The sequence below is a fragment of the Hemicordylus capensis genome, chromosome 3 (genome assembly GCF_027244095.1).
Source record: "Hemicordylus capensis ecotype Gifberg chromosome 3, rHemCap1.1.pri, whole genome shotgun sequence".
Classification (NCBI taxonomy): domain Eukaryota; kingdom Metazoa; phylum Chordata; class Lepidosauria; order Squamata; family Cordylidae; genus Hemicordylus; species Hemicordylus capensis.
The window spans coordinates 154187547-154199550 of record NC_069659.1 but is presented as its reverse complement, the minus strand read 5'-3'; the positions used below and the strand labels follow the sequence as shown (position 1 = coordinate 154199550).

The following is a 12004-nucleotide window of genomic DNA, read 5'->3' as shown; positions in this document are numbered from 1 at the left end:
CTTAAGTTAAAACAATTAGTAGACTAAATGTTGGTCACTCTGGCCAGGAAATTGAATCCTTTTAAGAAAATCAATGTATGACCATCCAGTTAGCATAATGTTAATAAAATGTAATAATGGTGTCAGGATTACAGAAACTCTCTCTTCACTTTTAAAAGGAAACTGGCCTTGAAGATTGGATGATATTCCTGAATCATTGCCAGAGTATCAAGCTTTTTGCCTAGAGCTGTCTGAATCAGGTGCACCATTTGTCTGAAACATCACCTCTTTGCATTACTGCATTCATGGGCACAGCACTCCCATGGTGATGTGTTGTTCTAGGTGCAAACACTCAGCCCAATGTATCCCATTAAGAAGGCATCTTCTGTTGATTCTAATGATTCTTCTCAGTGCATGCATAATCAGCCTCAAGAGCAAACGTATTCTTGTCCTTACACTTGACCATCTTTAAGGGCTCTTAGAGATGGTCAAGGACAAGCATTCGACCACTGAGTTGTGTAGCTAATGCAGTGGACCCTGCATTGCTGTCTTATTTCATTGTCATATCAAATCTAACATCTGCAGTGACAAGTGCTCTCTTTCAGGCTTTCCTTCTTCTCTCTTCTCCGGCAGAAAAACAGCCTGGAGGCTAAAGGTCTAATCTCATTGCTGATCCTGCATTTGGGAGGAGGCCTGCTATGTAGGGGGCCTCTTCATTCTCTTTCCCTGAAGTATCAGCAGGGATGGATTGCCCTGGGTGGAGGTCAGTTACAGAGCTCTCATGATATAAAGGTGGTCTCCTTGGGTTCTTCTGCCAGAGTACAAGCAAGGCTGGAAGGTCCTGGGAGGTGGCCTGATATGGAGGCTGCCTTTTTTGGTTCTTTCCTGTCATGCTCTACAGAGAGCCACCCCCACAGCTTTTCTTCCTGCAAAGGAAATGGAGGTGCCACCTCCTAGCTGTTCCCCCAGGGCCAAATCAGTCACTCAGTTTGACTCTGCCTGGATCTAAGCCTCCAGCTGCTGCTTTGGCTCTTGGTGGAAAATAAGAGGGCTGGAGAATAACATTTAGCCTCGAACTTGGGCCTTCCAGCTGTTGTTTGATTACAGCTTCCATAGTCCCCAGTAGTCGCAGTAGCCTATAGTCAGGGTTGATGGGAACTGTAGCCAAACAGCAGCTGGAGGGCTGGAGTTGTGCAGCCCTGCCCTAAATCAAGCTTCCTCTTCCGCATCACCATTCCATCCTCTTCCACACGGGGCAGATCTCTCTTCAGGGCCAAAATCCAGCCTCCTAGCCATACATGTTGGGGCAGACAAGCTCTGTATGAGCCTCCTGGCAAGGAACTGTCTATCTTGAGCTCCATCTTGAACCTCTCAAACATCTCTTGGCCCTGAGTGGACTGGCCAAGAGAATCTTTTCTGTAGCTGAGTTTGACCCAAAGACCTTTTTACCCAATTCTACCCAAAGAATATTCAAAGCAAGACAAATGTATTTTCTTTAAAATAAAACATTTTATTTCTTTAAACAATAAATATGCAAGTTTTATTGCTGTTCTATCTCTACATCCTATTAAAACAAATATTTAATATTTTAAAAATATATACACAGCATTTTATTGCTACTTATGTAAATAGTAGCACAGTTGTCTCTTTTAATTTGCCTTCCCCTTCTTCCTCAGCAACGTCCAGCTCCCTTGGAGGAACCACGATCCCCATAGTGGCTTCCACCCTGGCCAGTCTGCTCCTTAGCCGCCTCAACTGTCCCCTCAGTGCCTTGAAGCTTTGTAAGCATTCCTGGCAGCTGCGGATGTCTCTTTGGCCTTGAAGGAGAGAAAACAAACAGGGTGAAAGGGCCTGTCCTCCACCATGTCAGTCCCTGCACGGACTTCTAGTCCCCTTCCATGCCCAGCACAGACTCCTCCTCTCTGTCTTGAAAACCCTCCATGGCTATGTACCCCCCAGTGAACTTGCACCTCATCAGGATGATTTTTGCTCTTCCAGCTTCTCTGTCTTCAGGAGCCACCTGAAGGTCTCCTGCTCTCCTAAACAACTCTTTCTCTTCCCTCTCGCTGACCCTTGGGTCTGGAACAGCCACTCAAATGTGGCCCCTCGTCTCTCTCCTATCCCTCCAATGATACCTGAAAACCCACCTCCACTGCGCAGCCTTTGGCGTAATGCCTCAGTAGAGGCAGATCCATTGGCTTGAATTGAATGCCCCTTATGCTTTCTTCACCCATTCCTCCTCTTCCTCACTTCTCTCTCCAAAGCCAAACTTTAGACTATATGCTCCTGGTGGCAGGGAACTTTTGCCCATGTACATTGATGACACTATAAGGAGGATTTGCAATATGCACAATTGTATATCATCCTCCTTGGTTTCCTGTTTCATCTCAGCTTAAACTCAAAAGGGCTGATATTTGTTTTCCTTTTAGCATTCATATTCTGCTCTTCCTCAAGCAGCTCAGGGAGGTTTATACATGGTTATTTTTTCCTCACAATAACCCTAAGAGGTAAGTTAGGCTGTGGGACAAGTGACTGGCCCAAAGTCACCCAGAGAGTTTCATGACTGAATGAGAATTCAATCCTGGGTCTCCCTGCTCCTAAGGAGGTGCAGCTGAAATACATACACATCTTTCCCCCACTTGCCCCCACCTCAGCTTCCCTCTACTTCTTCTATTGTATCCCTGCCTCTGTTTTTAGACTATAAGTTTTTTAGATTGTAAAATCACAATGAGGATGGAAAAGGCAGAGGTTAAGGAGTGCTGCCTCTGTGAGACTTACGGTCACGCAGCTGATGGACCTGCATCTCTACCAAACTCTGCAGAGTTTCTTTCACATTGCTGAGGTCCGGCTCCAGTGGAGGTAGGGAAGGAGGAGGAGGTGGAGAGGGATGCAGGAGGAGGGAAGAGGTGGAGGTGGAGGGTGGGATGGAGGCAACCTCCAGGGAGGCAAATGATGAATCAGACCCAGAGGGCTGGAGAAGTGCAGCAGGGCCTGCAGGAACATCTGCAAGAGAGAAGAAGAAGCAGAAGGTCAGCTGCAAAGGCTGACATCCTACCACACCCACCATCACTTGCCCTCACTGCTCACTCTGAGAAGCTGCTTGGATTACAGGCACTGGAGCTTGGACACATGAAAGACAGAAAACGAAGGAACACTTCAGCAAGCACTGACAACCCACTCACAGGCCTCCCCCCTGACACCTTAGATGCAGACTCAAATCAAGCATTTCAACATGAAATAAACAAAAGAGCCGTTCTTAGCCCAGCAACAATTTCAGGGGCATGCTGTGAACATACCTTCCCTTTCCCACCGCTGCAGCCGTACTTCACTGCGGATGAGCCTTGTCCGCATGTGTCCGATTTGCAGGTTGATGGCCCGGAGAGAACGAGGGAACTGTTGGGAAATGCGGCGAACCCTCAGTTCTGCAACAAAGAGAGCAAAAAGGAACAAATGTTGTATGTGCTGACCAGGCTGAGTACTGGTGACTTGCAAAAAGGGCAGTGTTAGGACTTAGTCCATCATCTGGGCTGGGTATCAAAACTGCAGCTGATCTTTGTGCTGGGTGTATATGCAAAAGGTTTCTGAGGTGTCGCAATACTTACGCTGCTGGACATAGTCATGCTGTAACCCTTGGAGGAGTTCTACTTTTTGCTGAAGATAATTATCAGCAATGGAAGGCTCTAGTAAGGGCTCTGACACAGAAGCTGCTTCCTTTGAAGTGTCTGTGAGGATGGAAGGATTGGCACTGAGGTAGCCTCAATTAGCACTTTCCCCAGTAGGTCACTGGTGATGCAAGGTGTTGGAAGGGGTTCTGGCATTGAGGTTTCCTCAATGAGCACTTCGCCCAGGATCTTGTTGGTGATGCGAGGTGCTGGAAGGGGTTCTGGCATGGAGGGTTCCTCAGTGAGCTCTTCCCCCAGGATGTCGTCGGTGATACGAAGTACTGGAAGGGGTTCTGGCATGGAGGGTTCCTCAGTGAGCTCTTCCCGCAGGATGTTGTTGGTGATGCGAGGTGCTGGAAGGGGTTCTGGCATGGAGGGTTCCTCAGTGAGCTCTTCCCACAGGATGTTGTTGGTGATGCAAGGTGCTGGAAGGGGTTCTGGCATGGAGGGTTCCTCAATGAGCGCTCCCCCCAGGATCTTGTTGGTGATGTGAGGTGCTGGAAGGGGTTCAGGCATGGTGGGTTCCTCAATGAGCTCTTCCCGCAGGATGTTGTTGGTGATATGAGGTGCTGGAAGGGGTTCAGGCATGGAGGGTTCCTCAGTGAGCTCTTCCCCCAGGATGTCGTTGGTGATATGAGGTGCTGGAAGGGGTTCTGGCATGGAGGGTTCCTCAGTGAGCTCTTTTCCCAGGATGTCATTGGTGATATGAGGTACTAGAAGGGGTTCTGGCATGGAGGGTTCCTCAATGAGCGCTCCCCCCAGGATCTTGTTGGTGATGTGAGGTGCTGGAAGGGGTTCAGGCATGGAGGGTTCCTCAGAGAGCTCTGCCCCCAGAATGTCATTGGTGATATGAGGTGCTGGAAGGGGTTCTGGCATGGAGGGTTCCTCAATGAGTGCTTCCCCCAGGATGTCATTTGTCATGCGAGGTGCTGGAAGGGGTTCTGTCACAGAGGATTCCTCAGTGAGCTCTTCCCCCAGGATGTCGTTGGTGATAGGAGGTGCTGGAAGTGGTTCTGGCATGGAGGGTTCCTCAGTGAGCTCTTCCCGCAGGATGTCGTTGGTGATGCGAGGTGCTGGAAGGGGTTCTGGCATGGAGGGTTCCTCAATGAGCGCTCCCCCCAGGATCTTGTTGGTGATGTGAGGTGCTGGAAGGGGTTCAGGCATGGAGGGTTCCTCAGAGAGCTCTGCCCACAGAATGTCATTGGTGATATGAGGTACTTGAAGGGGTTCTGGCATGGAGGGTTCCTCAATGAGTGCTTCCCCCAGGATGTCATTTGTCATGCCAGGTGCTGGAAGGGGTTCTGTCACAGAGGATTCCTCAGTGAGCTCTTCCCCCAGGATGTCGTTGGTGATGCGAGGTACTAGAAGGGGTTCTGGCATGGAGGGTTCCTCAGTGAGCTCTTCCCACAGGATGTCGTTGGTGATACGAGGTGCTGGAAGGGGTTCTGGCATGGAGGGTTCCTCAGTGAGCTCTTCCCGCAGGATGTTGTTGGTGATGCGAGGTGCTGGAAGGGGTTCTGGCATGGAGGGTTCCTCAGTGAGCTCTTCCCACAGGATGTTGTTGGTGATGCAAGGTGCTGGAAGGGGTTCTGGCATGGAGGATTCCTCAATGAGCGCTCCCCCCAGGATCTTGTTGGTGATGTGAGGTGCTGGAAGGGGTTCAGGCATGGTGGGTTCCTCAATGAGTTCTTCCCGCAGGATGTTGTTAGTGATATGATGTGCTGGAAGGGGTTCAGGCATGGAGGGTTCCTCAGTGAGCTCTTCCCCCAGGATGTCGTTGGTGATATGAGGTGCTGGAAGGGGTTCTGGCATGGAGGGTTCCTCAGTGAGCTCTTCCCCCAGGATGTCGTTGGTGATGCGAGGTGCTGGAAGGGGTTCTGGCATGGAGGGTTCCTCAGTGAGCTCTTTCCCCAGGATGTCGTTGGTGATACGAGGTGCTGGAAGGGGTTCTGGCATGGAGGGTTCCTCAATGAGCACTCCCCCCAGGATCTTGTTGGTGATGTGAGGTGCTGGAAGGGGTTCAGGCATGGAGGGTTCCTCAGAGAGCTCTGCCCCCAGAATGTCATTGGTGATGTGAGGTGCTGGAAGGGGTTCTGGCATGGTGGGTTCCTCAATGAGTGCTTCCCCCAGGATGTAATTTGTCATGCGAGGTGCTGGAAGGGGTTCTGTCACAGAGGATTCCTCAGTGAGCTCTTCCCCCAGGATGTCGTTGGTGATACGAGGTGCTGGAAGTGGTTCTGGCATGGAGGATTCCTCAGTGAGCTCTTCCCGCAGGATGTCGTTGGTGATACGCGGTGCTGGAAGGGGTTCTGGCATGGAGGGTTCCTCAATGAGCGCTCCCCCCAGGATCTTGTTGGTGATGTGAGGTGCTGGAAGGGGTTCAGGCATGGAGGGTTCCTCAGAGAGCTCTGCCCCCAGAATGTCATTGGTGATATGAGGTGCTGGAAGGGGTTCTGGCATGGAGGGTTCCTCAATGAGTGCTTCCCCCAGGATGTCATTTGTCATGCCAGGTGCTGGAAGGGGTTCTGTCACAGAGGATTCCTCAGTGAGTTCTTCCCCCAGGATGTCGTTGGTGATGCGAGGTACTAGAAGGGGTTCTGGCATGGAGGGTTCCTCAATGAGCTCTTCCCCCAGGATGTCGTTGGTGATGCGAGGTACTAGAAGGGGTTCTGGCATGGAGGGTTCCTCAGTGAGCTCTTCCCGCAGGATGTCGTTGGTGATACGAGGTGCTGGAAGGGGTTCTGGCATGGAGGGTTCCTCAGTGAGCTCTTCCCCCAGGATGTCGTTGGTGATGCGAGGTACTAGAAGGGGTTCTGGCATGGAGGGTTCCTCAGTGAGCTCTTCCCGCAGGATGTCGTTGGTGATACGAGGTGCTGGAAGGGGTTCTGGTATGGAGCGTTCCTCAATGAGCTCTTCGCCTAGGATGTCGTTGGTGATGCGAGGTACTAGAAGGGGTTCTGGCATGGAGGGTTCCTCAGTGAGCTCTTCCCGCAGGATGTCGTTGGTGATACGAGGTGCTGGAAGGGGTTCTGGCATGGAGGGTTCCTCAGTGAGCTCTTCCCCCAGGATGTCATTTGTCATGCCAGGTGCTGGAAGGGGTTCTGTCACAGAGGATTCCTCAGTGAGCTCTTCCCCCATGATGTCGTTGGTGATGCGAGGTACTAGAAGGGGTTCTGGCATGGAGGGTTCCTCAGTGAGCTCTTCCCCCAGGATGTTGTTGGTGATGCGAGGTCCTAGAAGGGGTTCTGTCATGGAGGGTTCCTCAGTGAGCTCTTCCCCCAGGATGTTGTTGGTGATACGAGGTGCTGGAAGGGGTTCTGGCATGGAGGGTTCCTCAATGAGCGCTCCCCCCAGGATCTTGTTGGTGATGTGAGGTGCTGGAAGGGGTTCAGGCATGGTGGGTTCCTCAATGAGCTCTTCCCGCAGGATGTTGTTGGTGATGTCAGGTGCTGGAAGTGGTTCTGGCATGGAGGGTTCCTCAATGAGCGCTCCCCCCAGGATCTTGTTGGTGATGTGAGGTGCTGGAAGGGGTTCTGGCATGGAGGGTTCCTCAGTGAGCTCTTCCCCCAGGATGTCGTTGGTGATACGAGGTGCTGGAAGGGGTTCTGGCATGGAGGGTTCCTCAATGAGCTCTTCCTCCAGGATGTCGTTGGTGATGCGAGGTACTAGAAGGGGTTCTGGCATGGAGGGTTCCTCAGTGAGCTCTTCCCGCAGGATGTCGTTGGTGATACGAGGTGCTGGAAGGGGTTCTGGCATGGAGGGTTCCTCAGTGAGCTCTTCCCCCAGGATGTTGTTGGTGATACGAGGTGCTGGAAGGGGTTCTGGCATGGAGGGTTCCTCAATGAGCGCTCCCCCCAGGATCTTGTTGGTGATGTGAGGTGCTGGAAGGGGTTCAGGCATGGAGGGTTCCTCAGAGAGCTCTGCCCCCAGAATGTCATTGGTGATATGAGGTGCTGGAAGGGGTTCTGGCACGGAGTGTTCCTCAATGAGTGCTTCCCCCAGGATGTCATTTGTCATGCCAGGTGCTGGAAGGGGTTCTGTCACAGAGGATTCCTCAGTGAGCTCTTCCCCCAGGATGTCGTTGGTGATGCGAGGTACTAGAAGGGGTTCTGGCATGGAGGGTTCCTCAGTGAGCTCTTCCCGCAGGATGTCGTTGGTGATACGAGGTGCTGGAAGGGGTTCTGGCATGGAGGGTTCCTCAGTGAGCTCTTCCCCCAGGATGTTGTTGGTGATGCGAGGTACTAGAAGGGGTTCTGTCATGGAGGGTTCCTCAGTGAGCTCTTCCCCCAGGATGTTGTTGGTGATACGAGGTGCTGGAAGGGGTTCTGGCATGGAGGGTTCCTCAATGAGCGCTCCCCCCAGGATCTTGTTGGTGATGTGAGGTGCTGGAAGGGGTTCAGGCATGGTGGGTTCCTCAATGAGCTCTTCCCGCAGGATGTTGTTGGTGATGTCAGGTGCTGGAAGTGGTTCTGGCATGGAGGGTTCCTCAATGAGCGCTCCCCCCAGGATCTTTTTGGTGATGTGAGGTGCTGGAAGGGGTTCAGGAATGGAGGGTTCCTCAGAGAGCTCTGCCCCCAGAATGTCATTGGTGATATGAGGTGCTGGAAGGGGTTCTGGCATGGAGGGTTCCTCAATGAGTGCTTCCCCCAGGATCTCATTTGTCATGCCAGGTGCTGGAAGGGGTTCTGTCACAGAGGATTCCTCAGTGAGCTCTTCCCCCAGGATGTCGTTGGTGATGCGAGGTACTAGAAGGGGTTCTGGCATGGAGGGTTCCTCAGTGAGCTCTTCCCGCAGGATGTTGTTGGTGATGCGAGGTGCTGGAAGGGGTTCTGGCATGGAGGATTCTTCAGTGAGCTCTTCCCGCAAGATGTTGTTGGTGATGTGAGGTGCTGGAAGGGGTTCTGGCACGGAGGATTCCTCAGTGAGCTCTTTCCCCAGGATCTTGTTGGTGATGCGAGGTGCTGGAAGGGGTTCTGGCATGGAGGGTTCCTCAATAAGCTCTTTCCCCAGAGTGTCCCCCAAAACATTGGGGAGTCCCCCAGAAAATTGTGCAACATGGGTTGGGTTTCTGGGATGACCTGAAAGAGAGGAAATAAAGCAGGAATCAGGAAATGATTGTGGCTTGTAGGCCTGATAGAAATTGCCTCCCTTTTCTGCCTAGGTTAGCCAGCTGGGAAGTAGCCTGGGATTGTGGGTGAGGTGGGCCACCCAAGGAAACAAGCAAGGAATGAAGAGGAATACATTTCATAGCACTGACTGGCAAGACAGCCCTCACCAAGTACACTTCAGAAGGGAGTGCCATGGCCAGGCTCTGCCTGCTGTACATACAAGTGCAGCTGCCTTCTACCAAGTCATGCTCTTGGCTCTCTTTGCTATACTCTGGCTGGCAGCCACTCTTGGGCAGAGGCCTTTTCCTAGCTAGCTAAGATCCTTTAACAGAAGATGATGAAGTCTCAACAGGAGACCATGTGCATGCAAAGCAATTGTTCCACTACTGGGCTATGGGCTCTCCCTTCTGTGTGAGGAAAGAAGCTTCTCCTTTGAGCAGAATGGGAGCTGATGGTTGACATGGACTGTCTCTGGTTCACGAACCAACCCCCAGTTACAGCCTCTTGGCCTAGTGGGGTGGGGTCTTGAAAATCTGCCTGGATGCCATAAACAGGAAGCATAGCTGTGATCTCAGGAATGCAGGCCTGGCTCCTAAAGGTAGAAAACTGTGGTCAGAGAAAGGAAGAGTCTCTTTGGTCCGAGCTCAGAGCACATTGGCCAGGAAATGTTGCCCTTGTTTTCAGGTGATCCTCCAATTCCATCTTGACCCATGTCATTGTCAAAAAATGAGATACTTTGGAAACAATTAGCTTCCTCTTCTTGAAGGCAGGGAGAAAAAGACCCAGAGGATGTCTTGGGGCTGGGTGTGGGCAAAGGGTTCTTGCAGGACTTTTTCAAAAGTGCACAACTTCTAAAGGAGAATGACCAAACCTACCTGCCTGCTGCCACAGCGCTTTCCCCATCTCCTCTTTGAATGGAGGATAGCTAGATGTGACTCACAGAGCCCCCCCCCCCCGTCTCCTCTAACACTTTTGGCTGCATCAACAGCAAAGGAGAGAGGTGGCTGAACCTGCCCTCCTGCTATCCATCCATCGGATGGATGTCTGCCCATCTCTCTCCATTGTCTAAGAGAAACAGTTCTCCAAGGAGGCTTTCCCTGGGGGGCTGGGGAGCCCTGAGGAGAAGCAGGCACTCTCATCATCCACTTACCTGTCAGTGCCCCCTCTTCATCTTCATCCCTGCAGAGATAAGGAGAAATATTCTTAGTAGCAAATCACAGGAAAGAGAGGGTCTCCTCCCCCAGTAATACTAGGGGTATTACTAGTATGTGCCCTCCCTCTAAATTTAATTCACATGCAGCCAAGTATGTCCTCTTCCATAATCCTTATAGATGGCTCTGCTAATTTCGGATGATTCCATAGTTGGGAGCAGTGAATGTAATTGCTGTTGAATGTCACTCACTGCATTTTGCTCAGAGTATTTTTCATTGAGGATTGACTGGTTGTGGCGGGGCGGGGGGTGGGCCTGCTCTCGTAGTTCACAGTCATGAGGCCAGCTTTCCCACCCCTCTCCAGTGTAGTTTCCCCACTTTTTAAAAAGTCCCCCCCCACAAAGGGACACATACATGCTGTTTTGTGTTTTAAATAGGAGGGAGGCAGCCTGCCAAAGGTATCAAGGGGAAAGTTGACAAAATTGGCATTTGATTCAGCAGCCAATTACTGCCATCCTGAACATGGAAAGGAGATGGGCTCACCTTGATGAGGCAATATATGCCACACCTGGGTTTGGGCTAAGTCTGAACACCTCCCGCTCATCACCCCCCCCATCCCTTCAGCTGGCCACACCAGAGCCAAAAGCATTAAGAGGAGTCAAGGGTAGAGAAGAGAGCAACTCACTTTGGTTCTGCCTCTGGGTGAGACCTATGGGAACATGAAAGAAGAAAAGGTTAGGCATGTTCTTGGAAATAACATGGGGGTGCTGGGGGGCAGCGTTTGAAGTCAGCTTCAACTGGTGGGCAGGATTTCCCCACAACCCCCCAAGTGGGCCCACAGGAGCCAGCCAGTAGCTCCTGAGTGATACAGCTTCACCGGTCTAGGACCTCCAAGCTTAAGAAACACAGTGGAAATCAGCCAAGCAGGTGACCTTCGAGGGCCGCCTGCATTTCAAGGTGAAGCTGTGTGGTTTGAATAGTGGTGGTGAACTTGTGACCACTGAAGTTCCCACAGGGAGCACAAACACGTGTGAACACAGCAGGCTGGGCTTCAGTTCTCTGCCCAGACAGGCTAAAACAATGGAAGGGCATCTTTAAAAACCAAGTCCACACCGCCATTAGATTTTGCTTCACCCACCATGCCAGAGACTTACCTGCAGGCCACACATGACCAACAGCCACCCATCTTGACAACTAAGCTGATAAGCTGCTAATAAACTGACAGCCGAAGACAGCCAATTTATCGAAGATGCTTCAGCTAATCTAAAACGCTGCCAAGTGAGCCTGCTGCAGAATCTTCGCAGGTTTCCAAGGGGAACCATGATGGCAGAATTCTGTGGCTGACTGTGAAGTCACAAGTTACTGTTACTGGACATGCTGGCTCTGGTTTGAATCCAAAGACTGTCTTGGGGGTGCAGCTCAAAGTGTCAGAGCACCAGGGGCGAGTCATCCCAGTCCTGCCCTCCCTGCTCCCCACATGTCACTTTCTATTCATTTGACTTTCCCCTTCTGTTAACAAATTCTGAAGGAAGGGGGTGCTTGTGGATATGGGTGGGCTGCAGCTGCTGCTTGTACAGTTGGACACAAAGTTTATAATAAGCCTTGCATGAGTCCTCTGTAACATGTAAGAGGGCAAAGGCAACAGCCACATCCATTGCATGTCCCCAGCTAATTTCCCACCTAATCACTTAGATTAGATTTCCACCTAATCACTTGCTGAAGTCCTTTAGCTAGGAAATTCCTCTAAATCACATTCAGCACTGAGGCCCGTCTCTGTTCAGAATACACAAAAAAAGCCAATTAACTTGTGGAACTCACCACCTCTAGATGCGGTGATGACCACTGGCTTAGATGGGCTTGAAAGGGGGTTAGAAACATTCACGGGGGAGGAGAGATCCCTCTGTGGCTATTAGTCATGATGGCTATAGAGAACCTCCAGGTGCACAGGCTGAATCCCAGATGCTGGGGACATGCAATGGGTGCGGCTGTTGCCTTTGCATTCTTACATGTTACAGAGGAAGCATGCAGGTTTTTTATAAACTTTGTGTCCAACTGCACAAGCAGCGGCTGCAGCCCACCCCTACCCACAAGCATCCCCTTCCTT

General features: G+C 51.4%; 1 protein-coding gene across 2 annotated transcripts; it reads right to left on the bottom strand.

Annotated features, from left to right (window-relative positions):
- Positions 1-1468: 1468 nt before the first annotated feature.
- On the bottom strand, positions 1469-11193 carry LOC128349168 (titin-like). 2 transcript variants are annotated; one of them, XM_053305162.1, is made up of 7 exons: positions 11055-11193; positions 10586-10609; positions 9900-9928; positions 3582-8719; positions 3067-3401; positions 2758-2982; positions 1469-1796 (listed from the first exon to the last, which is right to left on the bottom strand). In XM_053305162.1, exons 1-4 carry the CDS (start codon positions 11084-11086, stop codon positions 3660-3662), a joined length of 5145 nt encoding a protein of 1714 aa, XP_053161137.1. In that variant the 5' UTR covers positions 11087-11193; the 3' UTR covers positions 1469-1796; positions 2758-2982; positions 3067-3401; positions 3582-3659. The 2 variants fall into 2 exon arrangements, with proteins under 2 accessions (XP_053161137.1, XP_053161136.1); XM_053305161.1 differs by having other exon boundaries at positions 2758-3401.
- Between the last annotated feature and the right edge of the window lie 811 nt (positions 11194-12004).

Excerpts from the sequence above, each read along its gene's own strand:
- LOC128349168 (XM_053305161.1), bottom strand. The coding sequence starts at position 11,086 with ATGGGTGGCTGTTGGTCATGTGTGGCCTGCAG. Across the intron at positions 9,929-10,585 it reads CACCCAGAGGCAGAACCAAA|GGATGAAGATGAAGAGGGGG; the intron begins GTGAGTTGCTCT and ends TTATCTCTGCAG. Across the intron at positions 8,720-9,899 it reads TGAAGAGGGGGCACTGACAG|GTCATCCCAGAAACCCAACC; the intron begins GTAAGTGGATGA and ends CCTCTCTTTCAG.